Here is a 22,565-nt window from a genome sequence, read left to right as displayed (position 1 = left end):
GAAAGCAAGGCAGTAATGTGGTGGTCAGTTACAATCGAGTAAATTGAATTTTACATTAGTTAGTAATTGATTACGAATTATTTCAAATTTTAATTATTAGAAATTGCTCACCTGAGGACTAATGGTCATAATCAATTAACTTTTCAGTATAATTTCTTAAAAGTTACTGGTCTTCAGGTGAGCAATTACTAATACAAATATTCCCACAACATAGTCACGCACCATCTTGATTTAATTTTGCGATGAGACTCATGTTGTGAATCACTAATGTATATGTAGATAGACAACTAAATCATGATCATAATTAGTATAATATTAGCCCACATTTTAATCAATTAATTTCGTTCAGTATTAATTGATTTTAATAGTTTAATTGTTGGATGAGGCCGGCAAGCTTTCACTATCACGTTTTTTTATCAAATGCTACATTATTATGATCGCACTAAGAACTGAAAAGTTTCAAAGACGGCTTTTTTTCTCTTCCAATCTTTTCAAGATGATTTTCTAACCCTTCATGACTCATAATCATTACTATTATATTTATTTAAGAATGTACGCTAGTCAATGTGAATACTCTCTTTAATCTTTGTACCAAACCCACTAACCTTCTCTTAATGACATAATCTTTTTTTCTTGGCAATAAGCACTATCTGTTAATCACTACTAAACAAATTATGAGAGAAACACCATGTTCATGCGCCATAAATCCATGCAAATTGTAGGCGCACAAACAAAGTCAGAGACTCACAAACATAATACCAATTAACAAAAGGCCAATCGATGGGAAGGAAGAGGGGCGATCGAGGATAATATAGGTAGGTGTGGTGCATGCTAACCCTAGATAATGCATGCGTGATAAAAGGGTTTTGTGCTGACTATCATGCAATACATTTCAGACAATTTATTGTTTTAAATTAATTAATAATTTGTATTAGTTATTTGTAAACGTTAAACGTTGCGTGTAATATACATCACCTTCCACAGTCCAACCTATCCAGCATTCTGCATATTGCTTCGTATATTTGCACCAGCATCGAATACGATGCAGCTTTTTCTAGCAGACTTGAGAGATTTTTAGTGTACGAAAACAGTGTTTTTTTAAGTGTAATAATAAAAGTGATTGGGTACTTGAAAAAACATTTTCACCATATATATGATGATATTTGGTGCATTGGGTCGTATTCCCAGTAAACTAAAATTTTTTTGCACGGACTCTTTTGTTATCTTTCTTCTCTAGGGTTTTAGGTTTAGCTTTAGGCCAGGATACTTTCCCATTACATCTCTCAGTCTGCATGCGACAATGGTCCCTTTAACCTTGTCTATTTGGCCTGGTTTCTTTTAGCAAATTTTGGCGTAACATTCAACAAATTTTGATCCGATTCTCCTGCACTGAATGGGTCTAATCTCGAGAAGATAATGGGAAGAAATAGGTAAATGATAGTGAAAACCTAAGGGCCCGTTCGTTTGGCATCCCCTTTAAAAATTGCACTTCAAAACTTAACTCTTCTTGAAAACAAGGAGTTTTGAATTACAATTATATATAACATCCAAAAACTTATTTGGCATAAAGAATTTAAAAACTTTTTTCCACCTATTTTTTAGGGAAATTATATTCACACACCCCAAATTATTTCTTCCACATCCTTTTAAAATTTTAATATTTTTCTATCAAGTGTTAGTGGTGTGTAGAAAATATTAAAAAAATTAAAAAGGTGTGGGAGAAGTAATTTAGAATGTGTGAATATAATCTCTCATTTTTTATCTTAGAAAATTCACTTAAGAGACTGAAAATATGTTACGATTGAGGACCCTAAAGGGTAAGCCTATCAACGACCAGGACGACGACAACAACATGAACCCGGTTAAGCTCCAAATCCGACCCAACACCCGATCCCCTCCAAGCACAACACCATATCGAGTCTCTCACCGCATCAATACCAGATTTTCGTTTCTAGTTCGATCACACCTTCTTTGACAGTGCAAAGTTTGAATCGGCGACGGCGTCAACGAGGTTATCTCAGCATATGCGGCAGAACTGGAATAAGAAACCAATTGTTTGGAACTAATGGTCAAGTGCGTACATATTTACATGAGAAACCAATTGCTTCGAACTAATGATCATCACATTTAACCATAATAAAAACTTACATAGAACAGTTTTGTGGATACTTTATGTCTAGCTCTCATCATGTATGTGACTAAGAAACAGATGTATACCGTTCCTTAACAGTTTTTGTTCTAACAGGTTTAGCCACATTTTTCAAGCAAACGTTTTATACCTTATCAAATGGATGGCAATTAACATTAAATCTTCATTTAAGCGACTCAAGTGATGGCAGAAACATTTGATGACATTCCTTTGCCAGGTCCCTCATATGTTGAGCCTGGACATTGAGGGAACAGTCCACGTCGTATAGGTATAGGTCTACATATTAATCCCACTCAACTCTATTAATTTCGATTTGCAAAATGGATAGGGATCCCAGTTTGTTGAAATAGCCCCAATATATAAGGACTCTGACATCTTCTACTACGTTCAAACCCTAAAATTTTATGAAAATGGTCTTGTTCACACTCTTCACTTAGATTTTGCCCTATGTCGGCAAAGTGTAAATAACGTTCGCCACAATAAGCAATATTATTAATTTGTACGCATTCAACTGCAGATCAAGTGCAAAATGTTTTTAGGATAAGAGAGGTTTATCTCTAGAACACAGGACAATACGTCATATGTTATTATATAACTGGAGTAAAGTTTCTTTTTTCCAAGTATCTCTCTACTCGATAGCGACATATGTATCCGTGTTTCATACACACTAAAAAAATCTCTCCTAAAATAATGCTTGTTTCTCTCACTTTGAAAATACGAAGCAACAAGCTAGCTTCCGAGTCCTTGTAACTTGTCAGTCTTGTAGCAAAATTACCAAATAGACATTGGGCAATTGTTGGATCCATGTATCTGTGAGTAAGACCGCATTATATTTTGTTAGATACAATCGCGTTATTCACGTACGTCCCAAAAAAATGTTACTTCTTGCCAAATACAACTTCATATTAGAATTTGTATATTCCTATTTAAGAACATACATTGAGGGGCCCTATAGAATATCTCTATTTTTAAGCAATTTGTTCACTTTTTGAAATTTGATATTCTAAGAATCCTTATCTGTTGAGGTATTGTATGTTCCAAATTTTGTAACTTGGCCATGTATTACTAATGAGTTTGATTGCTTTGTATGTTAAAAAATCGGCTTTTTAGTCACAATGGTATCTGAGATTTGCATAACTCTTCACTTTGGTCCCTGAGATTTGAAATTTATAGAACTGGTCCACGAGTTTGTCTACCATCAATCATTTTGGTCTTTTCGTGAAAATTTCGGTTAAATAAGGACCAAAACGATTGTTGGTAGACAAACTTATGGACCACTTTTATCAATTTCAAATCTTAAGAATCAAAAGGAGGAGTTATGTCAATCATATATACCATTTTAACTAAAAAATCTAAAAACCATATAATGAAATCTTCAATAGTTAAAAAACACTCTAACAATCAATCATACGAAATTTGAACATAGACCTCTTACTTAAATAAAAATAATATCTACTAGTGTATGTAAAATTCATCCGTATTATCAATAAACACGTCCAAATATCGTTGTCGGCAAAAATTGTCTAGGTGGCCAACGTGGATCATTCAGAATTGGATCGGATGTAGGCAACTTGATTTGATGATGGGGCAAATCACAAAGGGTTTCGATTTGACCTCTCATTAATTAATCATCAATGACCCAAATAAATGGGCCCGCGTAGGTCCATTTTAATTTGATTACCAAAGGGTATCCGCCAGCCCAAGCTTTGCTTGACCTGCCATGCAGTTGTTTTGAACCTCTCCACGTAAATTAGAGGAGTTTATGTCATGCCAATACAAATATACAAAAACCTACACCCTGCCTTCGTTATTTATTTCAAAAAATTTGCATGATAACTATTTTAACGTGTTAGTAATTCCGTAGAGAAAAATATAATCACATACTTTTAATCGAATCCATGACAGAGAAGAGACGAAGATTTATAAATACTTTAACACAGTTTGATATGCTTTTATTAGAATGTTGATCTAAAATGGTTTAAGATTCATAAGCGTTTTGTTGAAAATGTTTTACTATGTAAAAGTGGCCACTTGAAAAGTATTTATAATTAACATTATTGAAGAAAGTGGTGGATGACCCTAATAATTTATGGTATTCCCCCTTAACCTACTGCGTATCGGGTTTAAACTCTTCCCCTGTCTTTAGTGTAACTTGGTATAGAATATCGATTTTCTCAAATAAAAAAAAACGTTGTTAAAAGCAATGCCTATTATTCAAACGAAAATCCCCATTTGATGTCAAATTGTTGAACAAGAAAACGAATTTTCATGGTTTTCTTTAACTTGTGTAAGAACCAAAAAAGAAACAACAAAAAGAAGAAAGCAACCCCCTTTTGCTTTCGCCTCATTTTCGGCAGAAAGTAAGCATATTACATCTGTTGCCCTAAGAAAGCTCTGCAGAAGGTTGAATTTCACCGGGAAAGACCAGATAGATGGTCATGGGTGACCAGCGTGTTGTTTGGCACTGTCCCTCTAATCACGCTATGTTACGTGGAGGGCGGCTTCGTTGATGCACTCCCACTAGTCATTATTTAATCTGATTTTTTTTTTTTTAAGATTAAAGAATAACAAAATATACGCAGGTAATTTCCATTTTATTATCCTTAAATTTTGCCCTAAACCTTTGTTATGATTTTTTTAAAGATTTTTCGAAGCTAATTGAATCAATTTTGAGAAGTGAGGTTTGGATTTTGAGGATGAATTTAAATATTAAAGTGAGATAAACACAAATAAATGTAATAAAATTTTGTAAAAACTTAAACACAGTAAAGTGAAAATTATCCATAAATATAATACAATCTATATCTGATCACATCAACTAAATAAAATTTGGGGAACTTTAACGAAAAGCTCTCCGATACTGTTCACTTTAACAAAAAAATCATATTTTAAAAAGTCAATCATGGTACTATTCACTTTACCATTTATTTTGTTCTTATCGTTAAAATTCAAAATTTTCAAGTTATTTTCATTAATTTTCCTTAAAATTTGGAGTGAGGCTGCGTGAGGCTGGTGGGTGTATTGATTTCCACATTGCATGAAATATGGAACAACGAATAGAAAATAATACGTTTTGTTTAGAAGAATGAATAAATATTGAATAATAAAAAATGTTATTCTTATTATCGATTTGTATCATCTTTCTAATAGAGATGACATCCACATGTGTTGGTGGGTCATACTTTTATTAAAAAGATGATATAAATAATGGTACAAATAGATAATAAGTGTAACACTACTCTTAAATAATATGTCAGGCGCAGTCCACACATGATTTTTTTTCTTCATCACTTCAATAATAACTACATAGTGTACGAGATCTATGGAACAAGAGAAGTTACTTGTTTCAACAAAAATATTTGAGGGGATTTTTAAAACAATACAAAGAAATTCAAACAATACCAAAAAAATGTACTTGAACCGTTACTGTTTATTAAATCGCAATTGACTTAGCTCAATAGCGTAATTGCTTGGGCAATTGACTTAGAGTGGAGTTGCTCCAATTTCTAAACCCTAATATTTCCTTTCCATTTTACTTCCTTTTTTAAATGATTAAATTGGCACACACGCTTTTGCAAACCCATGTGGGTTGCTTTCCAGCCATTGCCATTCCACACACGCGCATCCTCCATTTGTCAAGTTAATATAATCTCCTCCTCGCCTCCTTTCCAAAACCAAAAAACCTTAACTCACCGAATGCTTGACAAACTATAAAATTTTAATTTGACTATCTGCTGGAAACAAGAATTATTTAATTTTATCAAAGCTTTACGCTTTACTCTCCATTGGTTCTTTTACTTCTCGACAAGTTGCGGTGGTGGCTGTGACCTTTCTGGATGGTTGAAATCTTGGCCTTTAAAGGTAAGTGCTGTTAATTTTATGGAGAATTTGTACTTGTTCGGTGGTTTAAATTTGTGGGTTCTTATTTTTTTGTTGTGGGTTTTGCTTATAGTGGAGAAAACTGAGAGATTTTGAGGGCTACGAGGCTATGAAATTCCAGAGAAAAAGATGACTTCTTTCAGTGGATTGGGAATTGGGTTGGGCATAGTTTTTGGGTGCCTGCTGTTGGCACTTGTTGCAGAGCTTTACTACCTGCTATGGGGGAAGAAGAGAATCACCAACAGAGAGATTGAGGAGGAAGAAGATGATGGTTACATCACCAGCCATGCAAAGGAAATCTTCCAATTTAATTGCTTCAAAAAACCCAATTCTTTTCACACCAGCAGCGATGGAAATTCAAATTCCCATGAGAATTTGAGAGAGCCAGATGTGAATGTCAATGGAAGTAGCGAGCCAGATTTGGAACTGGGTTCTAGCACGGATTTGCTGTTGAAGCTCAATGGGGAAGAAAATGTGGAAATCTCAGAGCTGATGAGGCTGCACAATCTTGCTGGCCCACCAAGGTTTTTGTTCACAATCAAGGAGGAAGAAAAGGAGGATTTGGAATCAGAAGATGGGAAGTCTAGAAGCAGCAGAAAAAGGTCAAGGACTAGAAGTTTGAGTGATCTGATTTTGGCAGTGGACACACCTTTTCTCTCCCCTATGCCTTCCCCATCAGTAAAGTCTTCACCTTTGAGCAATTTGGAGGCCTACAAACACCATGGATTCAACCCCCTCTTTGAATCCTCCACAGAAGCTGATATGAACAGGCTGAGATCTTCACCCCCTCCAAAGTTCAAGTTCTTGAGAGATGCAGAGGAGAAGCTGCTGAGGAGATTGATGGAGGAAGCTGAGAAAAGAGCAGCTAAAAATGGTGGGTCTGCAGCTTCTGCAGCTCAAGATTGTGGGGTGAAAGCTTCAACAAATTCAACAATGGCTGCAGAAGAGAGAGATGGGTCTTTTATAAGACTCATTGCTGGCAAGAACAAGGAGAATCATCAGAATCCTCCAAGCTCTTCCAAGGTACTTCCACTGGCTTCTTCTCCTACAATGTCCAAACCAACTTGACAGGATTGGGCAACTAAATATCTGTCAATTACCAAGAGATCTCTGTTAATTAGTTTTGAAAGAGGATTACTTCTGTATTAATCTTAGAGGTTGAAGGTTTTTATCTTCTTCATTTTACTGCCATTGTTTTTATTTTTTAGCTTGCGGGGCTTGTTTAGAGGTGAATGCGTTACTAGTTTGAGATACCGTTTTCACGAGTTAGGTAGGGTTAAAAAACATGGATGGTCTGAGCTCTCATGGAGGATTCCCAGACAAAACTGACAAATTGTGCGGAGTTATTAAGGTGCTGGTTAATTCAAGTGGGGAACTTGTGGGGTAATCATTTTTGTCCAGTCCTCAAATGTCCTCAGGTTTCTCTTTGACCAATAATCATTCATTATCTTGTGGTTTGGTTAAACATATTCTTTCTTTTAAAATTGTTTTTCTTCACTTTTTCATTCTACAATTGGAAGTAATGAAGTATAAATACAGATATATTTAAGGCATGCTTTCCGGAAAAGGGTTTATAATCTTGTCTGAAGACTCTGTTACAAAAGAACTATATCGGAATGTTTTTGTAAGTATGTAACGATATTCTTATCCAATTATGAACTGTAACGTGACAGTGCGTGATGGTGTGAAATTCCGCCACAATGACATTCTGATGTTAGTAAGTTTCTCTATGTTCTTAGGTGGCTTCGACATAGTGCAGTCGTATTCATTTAAGCCATGTTGGGCAGAAGTGGGTATTGCATCCGTTGAAATTTGTTCAACTAATGCAATTAGCCAAAAATGATCCACAGGCAATCAACTTTGTGGGGCACTTATTTAATTGTTTTTTGAATAAAGTGTTCTGTGGTTTGAATTGGTCTTGAAGGAAACAATTGGACAATGGAGTACCCACTAGTTCAGTTGCTGCCCTCCTTTCCATTAAAAGAATGCAGAATATTCACACCAGAATCCAGATTTTACCCATCTTAGATGCTTAAGAGTGACTCAACTTAACAAGAAATAGGATCGTAGTAGTAGTAGTACTAGGTCCCCACCCCTCATTGGCCTTTTTTTGGGGACTTATTGGAGGTGATCTAGTTCTTACCTATCTTAATCCTAACTCATTACTATCTCTCGCTGCTTGAGCTAACTTTAGGGACTTATTGTATTTTGCATCTTCTAAGGGAGGGGAGGGGAGAGAATTTTCCCTACAATCGTGTGTGATGAGTGTTGTAAACACAAAGGGGTATATTCTCGGTAACATGGTATATTTTCTTCTTCAAACGGTACAATTCAAAATTGAAAAAAGTTTTGGGCGAGAGGTTTCATATAAACGCTTACTTCTCGTAATCATCCCATCATGGGCGAAGCTATAGAGGCGCAAGCCGCCCCTCCTCTCGCCAGAGTTCGTAGCTAAAGCCTAGGTTTTCGCCCCTCTGCTTTTTGTGGTGTAGTTAGTGCTGCGTTGGGTTTTCTGCAATCGCATTGTTTCGTTTTATTTATTTATTTATTTTTAAAACAATGCCGTTTTGAACCCGGTGAAAAAATTTAAATAGAAATTTCCCAAATGACGGTTTTGTTTTAAAGAAGACAAAATCCTAATATCAAATCAGTACGCTTCCCCCAACCTTTTGCTACCAAAATGCAGTCGTTTAGTATAATGTGTATGCCACAAAAGCAATGGCTAGAGTAATACCAATGGCTATGGCGACCTCTCTACATGCATCACCGTGATAGACATGTGATGTCGCTTACCACATGATTATGTCCACTAAAGTGCAAGTATATCCGCATTATCGAATCTTAATATGAAGACTAACTAAATCTTAATCTCGTGAGTCATGACTGTCAAAAGAGATTTTAAGTTCGTACTGAAAAACTTTTAACAATTTAAGGCTTAAAAGGGCAGGTGTCATGATTGTTTGCCCTTTAGAGGAAGACTTGGTACTCCAACAAAAAATGTTAGAAAGGTTGAAAACGAGTGCATGAGAGGGTTAGGTTTTTTACCTAAACAACAAGTAATGTCGTTGTTATCACGCGACATGGCAAAAAGTTGCCCATTCAAAATTTGAATTCTTAAAGACAAAGAACTACTTGGAAACTTGGAGAAAGATTACATCCTTCCATATGAAGTTTTGAAATTTTTTTTTATTTTTTATTTATTTTTGGAATAAACGATATTATCTATACTATTAAGAGGGAAGAGATGAGTTTAGCCTCACAATGAGCTAGCAATAATGTGGTTTAAATTCGTCTTCTGCAAGAATCGAACCTAAAACCTTTCACTTACATATGAAGAGAAATACTACTAGACCGTAATACTAAATGACTCATATAAAGTTTTGAATTAAGAAAGCATTCTTGTGTGTTTGGCTAAGTTTTAGAGCTGGGAAACAAACATAGCTAGTTCCATTCCATTTGGGTTGTGGTCCAAAACCCCCAAAGCCGCTGTCAATTTTATGGGTCCATCCCATTTAAACCCTGGGTTGGTGGGCCCACTTAATTTATCATTTTCTCAATTTGTTTCCAAACCAATCATGTGGCGAACATGTGGCGAACGTGAATTAGATTAATCAGTTAGGATAATGTGCTGGCTCATTTGTGCTCAGTTTGTATGTGAGGTCGAATTCTCTTCTTTGTAAAATTAAATTCAAGCTCTTTATTGTGTTTTTAGTGCATTTGCAGGGTTTTAGTAATAGGTTTTATAGTTCTTGAGGAGTTAATTGGTACTTTGGAAGTCCCTTGTTCATTGTCTTTGTAGTGGGTTTTAACAATTGAGTCAAAAGCTTATTGACGTTTTGAAAGCTCATCATCCAAACATATAATTAGTAGGTATTTTGTATTTTGACATAAGTTGATAGACATTTTATTTTCTAACATTGATCAACAGAAACAATTTTGCTCTTCAACTAAAGTCAACCAAAATAATTTTCTTCCCCAACCAAGATCAATATCAATTAATGGAATTTCTCTTCATTGACCTTTCCTTAAAAGCGCAAAATGTTGATTGATCCAATAATTTTAACGCAAATATTTTGTGACCTACCTCAAGTAACCTCCCCCTTAGGTTAATGAAAAAAAGTTACAAAGCGAGCCCCTACTACTAAAGATGAATGAAACATGCTTGCATTAATACATATCTCAAAAGTTAGTTTCTACATTTGTAATGAGAGTCTTGAATTCGACTTATACAAATTACGAGTTCGATATTAAATCGTAACAATCATCGCATTGTGTAGTTTAACTCAAATCAGTCACCTTTCAATGCAAATATATTGTAGCATCAACAAAAAATGATTTCTTCAACGTTACTCTTGAAATGTATTATATTATATTATGTTTCTTCAACATTAGTCTTGAAAATAAGGTGGGGCCGAGCTCCGTTTTGAACTAGGCCAGATTTCTAGGCCTATCCTGGATATATAAAGAGACAAACAAAAGCAGATCGAGTTGTTCCTTGATGGAAACTTTGTAGTTTTGCTCTGGACATGACACATCAGCCATGACAATCAAACATATGAAGATCAAGCCGCGAATTTGCATTTGTCGTTGTCAATTTTCTTTTTCACTCACACATGCATGCAATAATGTCTGAAGCCATACTTGTTTGGTATAAGACTACGAATATTGGAGTTACTTGGCTTGAAGAAAAGCATGTTTGAGGATGAGATTTGTGTCATATTTTACAGACGATAAAACAGAAAAATTTATACATAACGAGGGTATGCACTAATCCTCTCACAATCGATCAAGTGTTGAATACTACAAAGGAGACAATGGTTAAACGATTGTACCTGTTACGTGTTAAGATAAATGAATTTGAGATTTGCAAATAAGCGGAACGATGTGTGGACTTGAATCTTAAGGCTTGTTTACTTAATACATGAATCGGAGAAGTAAGGAACCAGATAACACGTAATGAGCGTATGCTCTAGTTTGATCCAGTTCATGATATTCAAGTATTGGTTTAGGAATTTTACAGAGAAAATCAAACTTTTCATATTTTCAAAAGTGTTGCTAAACACATGGAAAGTTTGAGATTGAAATGATTCTAATACTGCATGTCACCGAAAGATTACATGACAGTGAGAGAATATCACGTTGAAATTATAGAAATACAAATAATTAACAATTCTTCAACATTACGAACATTATCAGTTGATTTTAAATTAGTATAATTCTTTCATCCATCAAGCCTTAAGAGATTAGATAATCAATAAATGCGTATTGAATGACTGATTTCTAACCGTTACGCCTTCAAGCTAAAGCAATTTGAATTATGGACAATTGGGAATTGGCAATCAAGAAAGATGAAGAAAACAACTTGATCATGTTTTGTGCAAATTAGTGGAGTGCTGTTGGAACTTTAGATATTGAGAAGGGTCCATATATCCACCAACTTTTCTTTTTGTTTCTCCCGCTCATCATCCATCAACTTGCTTGAGCGTTGAATATTTGGGAGTTAGACATAAGGTACAAGGGTCCTAGGAATTTTGGTATGCCTAATTGCCTATGCACTGGCCAGAAGAAATTGTAGAAAGACGTCGATTTGTATATCTGACATGATAGCTACTTTTGCTTTTTTGTGAATGAGGATCCTGGGTCCTTTTTGTGAGGATCGGGATCTTCTTTGTGAGAATTCCAGAAATTCTTTAATCATGTTCGTTCATCGTACATCGTGATGTTAGTTTTCGTCAGGTACTGTTTATATTCAATTTTAAATAAAAAATTTATAATGATTTCTGATCGTAAGATGTATGATGAACATATGTAATTGAAGGATTCTCGGGATCCTCACAAATAAGATCCGAAGAGGATCCTCCTGCACTTTTTGCAATGTTAGCTTTGATTGCTGGAGTTGGATACTCTCTATTCCTAATATTTTTTTTTTTTTTTTTAAACGATTACGATTAAATCACGTCAATATTTTGTTTTGAATTTTTTATAGAGAGAAAATGACAAAAACGAAAGTGTGAGAGGAAGGGAGGAAAGGAAAGGAAAATAGGAGAGGAGAAAATCATACTTTTTGATTGCTAACGATAAATTGTTACCTTTGTTCCATACAATGGATGGGATATTAATTCTCACCCTTTAACTTTCCAGAACGCAATACATGCAGTAGTTCTTAGAGCATCTCCACTCGTTTTTGGAGGACAAGAACAATTGGAGGGCAAGAATAATAAAATTGCTCTTACTATTCACTCTAAACAGTATTTGACTTTGTGCAAGTCCTCACATTTAAAGGAGGAAGGGCAAGGGCAATATATTTTTTAATATTTTCTTCGTCTTATCCTTCATTTGTTTAATTTGCAAGTGTGTGGTTTTTTTTTTATTTTTTTTATTTTTTTTATTTGAATTTTGCAAGTGTACTTTTTTAAGTGTGAACTTTGTATTAATTTTTTAAAGTTGGATTATTCTTGGCCGTTAAAATTTTCAATTTTTTAAAATCTGACGCATCACATGGCGTAGCCCCAAATTTTTTTATTTTGTTTTTACCGTTGGAAATCCAACTGCTGTTGTTGCCTCAAATTCGAATCAAAATTATATAAAGGTTTAATTGGATTAATAGTTATCGTGGTGATATGGTAGTTGGAAGATAGTCCATGGTAAAAAAAACTAGGATTTAAGCTCATGTAGTAAAGTCTGTTAGGATTTATGCCAAAAATTGAAAATTTCGTCAACTTTTTGTTAATTAATAGCACTTGAGCCAGCCCCACGTGTTAACAATTAACGGAGAGGTTTGTGTTAGCCTAATATGTATATGGAGAGTTAGGTTTTAGCCTAATATGTGTATGGAGAGTTTTGTGAGTTTTCTCTGGCCGTTTGGGCAACCCACCTCGATTCGAAAAAGTGTCATTCTGTTCTATTTTTCTATTCAACGTATCACTTAATTTTTTTTTTTTGTAAAATTTTTTTCACTCTAAAGGAATGTTCAATGATCTGCAGACTTGGTGTTAAAGAGATAATTTTGGTGGTTTTGCAATCATTTTATTGATTGAAATCAATGAATGCTTAGTATTAGTCTTATTACAAGTAGATTACCATTGGAAATGTTTAATGTGCAAATTAGCCTATTAGCATAGCAAATTAGCAAACCTGTCTTTGAATTTTAATCATGAGATTAACGGAGCGCTTGCAAGATTATTTCATTTTGCTTATTGAGATTGATGTGCTTTGCATTTTCTGTTCGTGTTCATCATTCATTTTACTACGATTAATCATGCTCCGTTCTTAGAGTCTCGGTCTCTTGGTCGCCAGGCTAAAACTTTATTGTCACCCGATGTAGACCAAAAGAACGAGACTCTAAAAATCCAATTGTCCTTTTTTATTTTTTTCATTTTATCTGTCTATTTTAATAGGCCAACCCAAGCTAATTGTCCAAGAATTTGTCAGCCCACAACGATGAGGTTGTAATTTAGCCTAGCCCAATTCAGCTCAGGGCCTTTTGCTCTCACTCTCAGTCCCATTTGCGAAGAACTTCGGCGTTCTCTGGAAATCCCCAATTGAAAATTGAATAACATTTTGAAAAACCAGCAAGCCCTAGAGTGGCCATTGTCGCTCGTTATCACTCTCTCATTCTCCGCGGTTAGAGCCACCGACTCGGTAATTTTGCTCTTCCCTTCCTCCATTTCTTTTAAATTTATCGTGCTTTTATTTCTGTGTTTGTAGAATTGGGTTTCCGTTGTTATTTGGTTTTTACTTGATTTTGATCCAAATGGTGTTCCGTAGGTTGTGAAAATTGGGGGAAAATGTAAAGTTTGTTAATTTAATTGGATTTAATTAGCATTTTGCATCTAGTGCTTATCCATCTATTTGCACTGCAACTGGGTCAATTTTTTGATTGCTGATTAACACCGTGACTTGATTAATTTGTTCTTGCTGGGTTAATGTATGCAACTGGATAATTTCTTATTAGCTGGTTTACGCTGTAAGCGGGTTAGTTTGCCCTCGCTGATTTACGCTGCAATTGGGTTAATTTGTTCCGGCTCATTTACAGTGCAAACTTCATTACTGTTTTTAATCCATACTGATTATTGGGCTTGCTGAGATCCGAAAGAATATTTTGATTGTGCCGCGTCTTGGTTTTCAAGTTTTATAACATTTCACTGAACTTGTTTTGGTAGTTTAATAGAGTGTGTGGTATTGGTTTTCAAGCTTTGTAATTTTGCTCTGTCAAAGTTTGTGAGCACCCTTGTTTCTGTTATGGTGGAACTGGAGGCTGAAAGAATTTTACAATGATGGTGCATTTCATTCATTGATATACAAGTTCTTTCAGCGCTTAGTTGTTTCAAATTGTTTTACTTTTTACAAATCAAACCTTTTGTATGGTAGAGTGAGTAGGCAAAACATATGATGGATGTGCAAGCTACATTAGGACAAGAACACAAATACTACATCTGTAAAACTATGCCTTAATGATCACCGTATGAGATCTTTTAATTACTTTTCTGTGCGATAATGTTTTAATGCATTTGATTGTGATATTTCATAGGGTTTATACATCCAGTAGATGAAGGAAGCTTCTTTCGTGGCACACAATTAAAAATGAGTAAATTGAGACAAATCCAAAAACCCTTTGTTCCCAAAAACCGTCTTTTGAACTTCTTCTTAGTGAGTAGATCGAGACAATTCCAATGGACATCCGATTGTACTGTCTTGGGATGAGACTTGTTTGATTTGCAGGCTGGAGTTCTAATCTGAGCAACACATTGGGTTTTATGGGGGCATTTTTTGTTAGTAGTTGAACTGCAAAAGGTTACAGCATTGCCGCTTTATGTAAAATGTTTATGTAAGTTTAAACCCAGATTTTCATGGGATAAGACCATGCATGAGCACCTTCCACCTTGGTGAAAGTAGTTGTTTAACTTAAATACAAAGCGGTGGTTGTGGTCATGTTTGTTGTAGCTTTTCTCGTGATGTATTTGATTTTCTTTGCAACTGAACTTCTCCAGTCTTCTTTCAAAAGTCGGGTACCCCTAACAGTTTCTTGCTTGGATAGGTGTTCTTCAAATCATAAAATGGGTCGGAAGGTTGGTACGGTATATATAAATCCAAAGAAATTTGGGACTTTTCACAAACCTTGCATGAAGGAAATGATAGCATTTCTCAACTGCATGGCTACTAACCAGCTCTGTGATGATAAGTGTGTAAAGCAGAAGGAACTTTTGGGTACTTGTATGGAGGCTCAGGTAGATTTTTCGTTGTTTTCCTTTGGATTATGCATCTTCATTTTGTTCTCCCTTTTTTGCATCGATTCTTTTCATTCCTTGAAGTCTATCGTAATGCACCTGATCCTTTCGCTACAGAGCAACAAAAACAGAAAGTCAATGGGAAGCATCAATTACCACTTGCAGAGGCTGAGCAGGGGAAGGAAGTAGTTTGGCTTTGTAGGGAACATTGTTTAAGTTGATGCATGATTATTTGGGGTCATCAATTATCACACACCCATTTTTGTCCTTTAATCGTCAATTCATTTGATCCGATGACCGGAAATTAAGAGGGGTGTGTGGACAGCACAACCGTGTTTCTATTGCAACACCTGAGAGTGTTCACGTATAATTTCCCTGCTTCATTCAATAGGTATGGGAATTTCTGGACATATTGTTTTTGAAAATCTGTTGCTAATTTGGTTTAATGATATTTTCCATTGATCTGTAAACCTAATTAACTTTAAAAATGAATTATGAAAATATCCTCTTTTTCTTCTCTTTAATTGCGAAAATATTTTTTTTCTCTAATTTATTTAAAATTTGAATTGGATTTAAGTTCTGTTAAGTTATTTGATGGTCCTGTTTTTTAGGTAAGTGAATAGGGAAGATACACATTATGAAAAAAATTTCTTAAGATAAACATTATATTCCACATTCACTGCCATGCCCATTTTCGTCGTTTTTGCATATTTACAGTAGTTATACATAAAAAATTTTACCGAGCATTCAGACATTATTTATTTATTTTTGTTAAAAGCACTTTTATAACTAAAGTTTACAGAACACTAAGCTGCTTTATTTTACAACCGTTTATTTTCTCAGTACAACAAAAGCAATTGTTTTTTCAAAAAGCACATTAATACCAACCTAGTCCTAAGTCTTTGCGTCTGTATAACAAGGCTTTGTTTTATCTTTATTTTTTAGTAAATGCTCTTATCAACATGAGCTGATTCGGCTTAACATGCGTGTCCGAGAAGCTCACTTCTCAGCCCGAGGGGCCATCCTCCCGGTCCGATAGTGACGTGTTAGATGTGAGCATCGGACTAAAAACCAATCAGTCATGCAACGGTAATTTAGGATCAACAACATTACTGTTGCAAACCCTAACAGTTCGGCGAGAACGATGACACAATCCAAACAATACCTGTTTGAAACAAACTCACCTAAATCAAAAGAATAAAACAAGATTGGTAGCAAAAGAAAATTTAGGATAATAAAAAGATTATTAATCATCGGTCACAAAGAGCAGGATGGAAAATGAAAAATATGAACCGAAATTCATAAACCATAGCACCAATAAAAAAACTAAATTCGCAACATAGACATATCCAACTACATACTGTGATTGCCCAAACCAAAAGAGCAGTTCATGGAACTAAAAAAATTTTTCTTAATCAACTTCCTCGATCTTCGGTCCAGCACCACCTGAAGCCGCCGGAGGAGCATCTTCGTCCGGGGCTCCGCCACCCACATCAGCACCCGCACCCTGATACATCTTGGCAATGATGGGATTGCAGAGGTTCTCAAGCTCTTTCATCTTGTCCTCAAACTCATCACAATCACCGAGCTGGTTCCCGTCAAGCCACTGAATGGCGTCTTCGACTGCATCCTCGATTTTCTTCTTGTCCGCCGGATTGAGCTTCGAACCAATCTTTTCATCCCTCACCGTGTTCCTCATGTTGTAAGCATAGTTTTCGAGTGCATTCTTGGCCTCCACTTTCTTCTTGTGATCCTCGTCCTCTGCCTTGTACTTCTCCGCCTCTTGAACCATGTTCTCGATTTCCTCCTTCGACAATCTACCTTTGTCATTGGTGATCGTGATCTTATTCTTCTGCCCGGTGGTTTTGTCCTCAGCAGAGACATTTAAGATTCCATTCGCATCGATATCAAAGCAAACGGTGATCTGGGGCACACCTCTTGGAGCCGGAGGGATGCCTGAGAGCTCAAACTTGCCCAACAAGTTATTGTCTCTAGTTCTTGTTCTTTCACCTTCATATACCTGAATCAACACACCAGGTTGGTTATCCGAATAGGTTGAGAAAACCTGTTCTTTCTTGGTGGGAATCGTAGTATTTCGTGGGATAAGAACAGTCATAACTCCACCGGCAGTCTCCAATCCAAGTGAAAGAGGGGTGACATCCAACAAGAGCAAGTCCTGCACCTTCTCATTTCCCTCACCGCTCAAAATGGCAGCTTGCACGGCCGCACCATACGCAACTGCTTCGTCAGGGTTGATGCTCTTGCAAAGCTCCTTACCATTGAAAAAATCCTGCAATAGTTGCTGCACCTTGGGAATTCTAGTAGAACCGCCGACGAGAACAACATCATGGACAGTGCTCTTGTCCATCTTAGCATCCCTCAAACACTTCTCCACCGGCTCCATACACTTTCGGAAGAGATCCATGTTGAGCTCCTCGAATCTCGCTCTGGTTATGGTGGAGTAAAAATCAATACCCTCAAACAGCGAATCAATCTCAATAGTTGTTTGAGCAGTGGAAGAAAGAGTCCTCTTTGCTCTCTCACAAGATGTTCTCAATCTCCTCAGTGCTCTGGGGTTATTGCTAATGTCCTTCTTGTTCTTCCTCTTAAACTCTTGCACGAAATGATTCACCATTCTGTTATCAAAATCTTCACCCCCGAGATGAGTGTCACCAGCGGTAGATTTGACCTCGAAAATACCCTCTTCGATCGTAAGAAGCGAAACATCGAAAGTGCCACCACCAAGATCAAAGATGAGGACATTCTTCTCACCAACACTAGTTGCTTTCTTGTCAAGTCCATAGGCAATGGCGGCTGCAGTTGGCTCGTTAATGATACGCATAACGTTCATGCCCGCAATCACACCGGCATCCTTCGTGGCTTGTCTTTGAGAGTCGTTGAAGTATGCCGGGACTGTGACAACGGAATTCTTCACGGTTGAACCGAGGTAGGCTTCTGCTATTTCACGCATCTTGGTGAGAACCATAGACGAGATCTCCTCAGCAGCAAACTGCTTGTCCTCGCCCTTGTAGTTAACCACAATTGTTGGCTTGTCGCCGGCACCAGCAATGACCTTGAAAGGCCATAGCTTCATGTCACTCTGGATTGTGGCATCAGTGAATCTCCTACCAATCAAACGCTTTGCATCTAACATAGAGCAAACAAAAGTAAAAGTGGTCAAAATTTGGATATTAAAGCTTTGACAAAAAAAAAAGAAAAAAAAAGAAAAAAAAAAGGATAATGAAAGAAACATTACTGATCAAGCAAATCATTATAAGGGAAACATCATAATCAAAGCATAAGATGCCAATAACCTAAAAACAACAATTACAACTGTACTATCACAAATCATGTTTAGATATACCAAAGATTGAGATTAAAACATTTAAAACAAGTACATTAATTATCTGTCACTGACATCAAATCTACACACTAGTAATCACACATCTTTAGTCATCACTCAACCACAATAATCAGCCATCTCGCTTTCAAGTCCAAACGTGGAGCCCAATCTCTTTTCCTATTTATCCAGGATCTCAAAAAAAGAAAAAAAATATTGGAAACAAAGGCTACACTGAATTGTGATTCACAAAATTAAATCTTAGGAAATGACATGTTTTCTTCTAATTTTTTTTTTATTAAAAGATGAGAGTTTTAACGAAAAACTCATGGTGCTGTTCACTTCTAACGAAAAACCACATTTTTATATTTCTCAGGTACTATTCATTACATCTTCATTTGTCATTTTTTATTAAAACTAATTTTTTTTTGAACTTTTCATTAGTTTTTCTTTAAAGGATACTATATATATCAAATATATTATGAGATGTCATACACCCCTGATTAAAAATGTGATCAAATAGTATATAATCAACGACGAATTACTATCCACATTTATTTTTTCAGATGCGACAAAATACATAAAATAAAACCATCTTATCAATCAAATCCAATTTATATTTACTTACTTGAGTCATCACACATGCACAAATGAATCACAATGACCAATTTAACCTTTAGCCTTATCAAACCACCATGAAACCCTAAGACACACAATCTTTCAATCAAAGGTCATATTAGACAAATCATGCATGCAATCTGCAGAAACGAAACAATAAAAAACAATTAAACGAGGTTTAGATGTGCAGGTATACTCACCAAAAACAGTGTTGACGGGGTTCATGGCGACCTGGTTCTTTGCGGCATCGCCAATCAAGCGCTCAGTGTCGGTGAAACCAACGTAGGACGGCGTCGTCCGGTTACCCTGATCATTGGCTATGATCTCAACACGATCGTGCTGCCAAACGCCGACGCATGAGTAGGTGGTTCCAAGATCGATGCCGATCGCTGGACCCTCCCCTTTTGCAGCCATTGTTGAAAACTTGTAAAAAACCTTTTGAATGAAATTTGCTTTTTTGTGAGTAGTATGAAGGTGAATTAGGTTATACTGCTGAACCGATGGTTACATGTAGATATATAACAGAGTAAACCTTCTAGATCGAGTTGTGTGGGATTTCATAGACCGAGTTTCCAGAAGCTTCTTCTCCAACTGTTTCCATATTTTATAGCGAATGTGTGGTTTGACAGAGTAAAACTGGAATATGAGATTTTTAATTTTTCTGTTTTTATTTTCTCTTTCTAAAACATGAGTTTCTTAGCTTAAGAGTTGGAAGAATAAATTGGTTATGAACTTACCATTTACGAGATTTGAACTTAAAAATTATTACTTAAAATGTAATGAAATACCAGTAGAACTTAGTTGTAAATGACAAACATGAGTTTCCTTTTTTGGTGAAATGGCAACGGTTGTATTAGAACGTTAAGAAGATCTACAAATTTATGAATATTTGGACCAAACAACGTACTGTGACACTTCAAACGTTGTGATTAAGTTGTACAAGGAATATATTTAAGGCTAAATTGGAGCAAAGGTATCTAATCTATACTACGAGTTCAGTTTTCATATCTAAACTCTACTAATAGCTCGAATTATGTCATTTGTTGCACTAGTAATTATTTTAATTAACTCCGTCAACTTTTTCATTAAGTTGAGGGATAAAGTAGAAATTTCATCCAAAAAATAAGAAAATAAAATTTTAAAGAGAAAGACTTGGCTCCTCGAGGATTGAGGGGATTGAGGAAGAACTCCTCCTTAAAATATCTTGTGACCTATTCACGAAACTTTTTGATTATGATCAGAACTCCTTAAGTATTGACAAAGTGATTTTAGTTTTAATTATTTTTTGTTCATCTTTAGATTAAATACCCATTTTACCCCATAACTAAAAGTTGATAGAGTTAACGAAAAGTCCACAAGTGCAACACGGGGCATAATTTGAGGATAAGAGCAACTGTTAGTAGAGTTCAGAGATCAAAACTAAACTTATGGTATGACTTCACGACCTTTGCTACAATTTAGCCTATATTTAAATGACTCAATGTAAAATAAAATTAAAAGAAATCCTCTCCAGTCATCGATATGCCCTAGCCGTCGTTCATCTTAAACCCTCTCTCTCTCTCTCAACTTATTGCCTCCAGCCACCACCACCACCAAGATTCCTCCTCCCACCCCCTTCTTGCCATCGCCGTCACAAATCAGCTACCGCCACCACAAACCGCACCGGACTGATCGAAAACCGAATGTCAGTAACCGACACTGTCGGTATCAATCGGTGTCAGCTTGGAAAACACGCATACCAACAAAGTGGGTTCGGTAATCGATTTTTGGGTTTCTCCTGTGGGCTTGGACATTCTGTTACATTTGTGGTTTTCTATAGGGGCAAATGAATCTCGGTTCTGTTCCGTAGTACTTGTATGAGGTCTAATCCATCTATAATCAATACCAAGTTGTGGTCCAAAATAGTATTACCCCATATGTCATTCTCCCATACGGCAACCTCTTGTCCTTTATTCCCGAGATTTACGTCCTAAACTTTACTGCTCTCTCTAAATTCGGCTGTTACAGTCCAACCAAAATAAATTCAGCTGTTACAATTGATAACCCGTTTGAAGTTGCTGCAAATGTCAATGTGGAATCTCCGAATCTGGGAAAAGTTGTCTTTCTTTGGAGAAATTTTTTGTAATATTATGCGCTGGTATACATTAACTGATATGCTTCTACAAATTCTGTGACTAGGTATTGTTTGTGAAGTTAAAATATGTGAGAAAAGGATTTTTACTAAACCTTCTTCACAGGTTTGAAAACAACCAATCCTTGGTTTAAAATTTGTTGTGAATCTGCAAATTATTTTGTATGTGGTTGGCAATGGATCAGTAATGGGGTTTATAATAGTGAAACCAATTATCCAATTTTTATGTGTTTAATGAACCTGAACTTCTAATTAAGGGACCTAATATGTAGGCGAGTTCCTTTAGTGAACATATTCATGTGGATGTGGTTTATAATAGATGTAATGAACCTATTAATTAATGTGGTTTGTAATGTTAATGAAACCTGCATAGAAGAGTGGTGGACCTTTCATGTAGGTTTATAATGTGAATGAACCTCTGCATGTGAGTTCTAATTTCTAATGTTAAGCATACATATGTTGAAGGACCTCTTGGGGTTGGTTCAGTGTATCTGATTAGCTGTAAAATTTTGTGCAAAATTTTGGCCAACAACTAGCTCAAAGGCAACAATTGCGACAGCCCTAGAATCATTAAACTGACACACAGTACGAAATAGAGAGAAACTTCTGTCAAAAATATATGAATGATAATGTTGTTTGTTAATGAACCTGTCTGTGAATTACGAATGATAGTGTCAATAAACTTGGTTTGAATGACAGTACGATTATACCCAGTTTTCATACATATATGATTACCTGATGCAGAAGTAAGAATGGACAACAGCAAAAACATGTAGTATAGTGGATTCAAATTTAAAATTTAGTTTTGGGATTAATATGTAGGATAGTGGATTCAAATTTAGTGGGGCTGCTGGTGGCATCAACTGATTGGAGGGGTGATGCATGTGTCAAAGGTGACGTGGGGTTTCGAGCACTCTGGAAAATAATTTCTCTGGTAAAACATAGTATACAATAGTGAAATCGTAATTCTAATTAAGAAAAAAAAACAAATATAAATGCGTAAAACTACCGGTACAATCCCTTTAAAGAAAAAACTATTTTATAAGTATAACAGTAAATAGTTGTTTTCTGCCTTTTACAACACTAAAGTGAATTAACTTCACTTATCTTAAAACCTGAATGAATTCCTAATCAATACTCATCTTAAATTTCTAATAAAGATCGAAAAGTGTAACTATATATGTCAACCTAATGCCAAGCTGAAGATCAGCAATGATCTAA

General features: G+C 35.8%; 3 protein-coding genes across 3 annotated transcripts; 2 read left to right on the top strand and 1 right to left on the bottom strand.

Moving 5' to 3' along the window:
* Positions 1–5,662: 5,662 nt before the first annotated feature.
* On the top strand, positions 5,663–7,213 carry LOC137743431 (uncharacterized). The gene is made up of 2 exons (XM_068483320.2): positions 5,663–6,010; positions 6,102–7,213. Exon 2 carries the CDS (start codon positions 6,158–6,160, stop codon positions 7,094–7,096), a length of 939 nt encoding a protein of 312 aa, XP_068339421.1. The 5' UTR covers positions 5,663–6,010; positions 6,102–6,157; the 3' UTR covers positions 7,097–7,213.
* A 6,298-nt stretch (positions 7,214–13,511) lies between these two features.
* On the top strand, positions 13,512–15,779 carry LOC137743576 (uncharacterized). Its single transcript, XM_068483496.2, has 3 exons — positions 13,512–13,669; positions 15,066–15,255; positions 15,373–15,779. Exons 2-3 carry the CDS (start codon positions 15,085–15,087, stop codon positions 15,442–15,444), a joined length of 243 nt encoding a protein of 80 aa, XP_068339597.1. The 5' UTR covers positions 13,512–13,669; positions 15,066–15,084; the 3' UTR covers positions 15,445–15,779.
* Positions 15,780–16,463: 684 nt separating this feature from the next.
* On the bottom strand, positions 16,464–19,765 carry LOC137743810 (heat shock cognate 70 kDa protein 2-like). Its single transcript, XM_068483747.2, has 2 exons — positions 19,414–19,765; positions 16,464–18,402 (listed from the first exon to the last, which is right to left on the bottom strand). Exons 1-2 carry the CDS (start codon positions 19,625–19,627, stop codon positions 16,667–16,669), a joined length of 1,950 nt encoding a protein of 649 aa, XP_068339848.1. The 5' UTR covers positions 19,628–19,765; the 3' UTR covers positions 16,464–16,666.
* Between the last annotated feature and the right edge of the window lie 2,800 nt (positions 19,766–22,565).

This window comes from Pyrus communis, chromosome 11 (assembly GCF_041283825.1).
Source record: "Pyrus communis isolate YQ-2024b chromosome 11, ASM4128382v1, whole genome shotgun sequence".
Lineage (NCBI taxonomy): Eukaryota > Viridiplantae > Streptophyta > Magnoliopsida > Rosales > Rosaceae > Pyrus > Pyrus communis.
This window is presented reverse-complemented; position numbering and strand designations above follow the sequence as displayed.

What these genes read in the sequence shown, in the direction of transcription:
- LOC137743431 (XM_068483320.2), top strand. Translation starts at nt 6,158, where the DNA reads ATGACTTCTTTCAGTGGATTGGGAATTGGGTTGGGCATAGTTTTTGGG.
- LOC137743576 (XM_068483496.2), top strand. Translation starts at nt 15,085, where the DNA reads ATGGGTCGGAAGGTTGGTACGGTATATATAAATCCAAAGAAATTTGGG. An exon ending in GTACTTGTATGGAGGCTCAG is followed by an intron (nt 15,256 to 15,372) that starts GTAGATTTTTCG and finishes CTTTCGCTACAG; the next exon opens with AGCAACAAAAACAGAAAGTC.
- LOC137743810 (XM_068483747.2), bottom strand. Translation starts at nt 19,627, where the DNA reads ATGGCTGCAAAAGGGGAGGGTCCAGCGATCGGCATCGATCTTGGAACC. An exon ending in CCCCGTCAACACTGTTTTTG is followed by an intron (nt 18,403 to 19,413) that starts GTGAGTATACCT and finishes GCTCTATGTTAG; the next exon opens with ATGCAAAGCGTTTGATTGGT.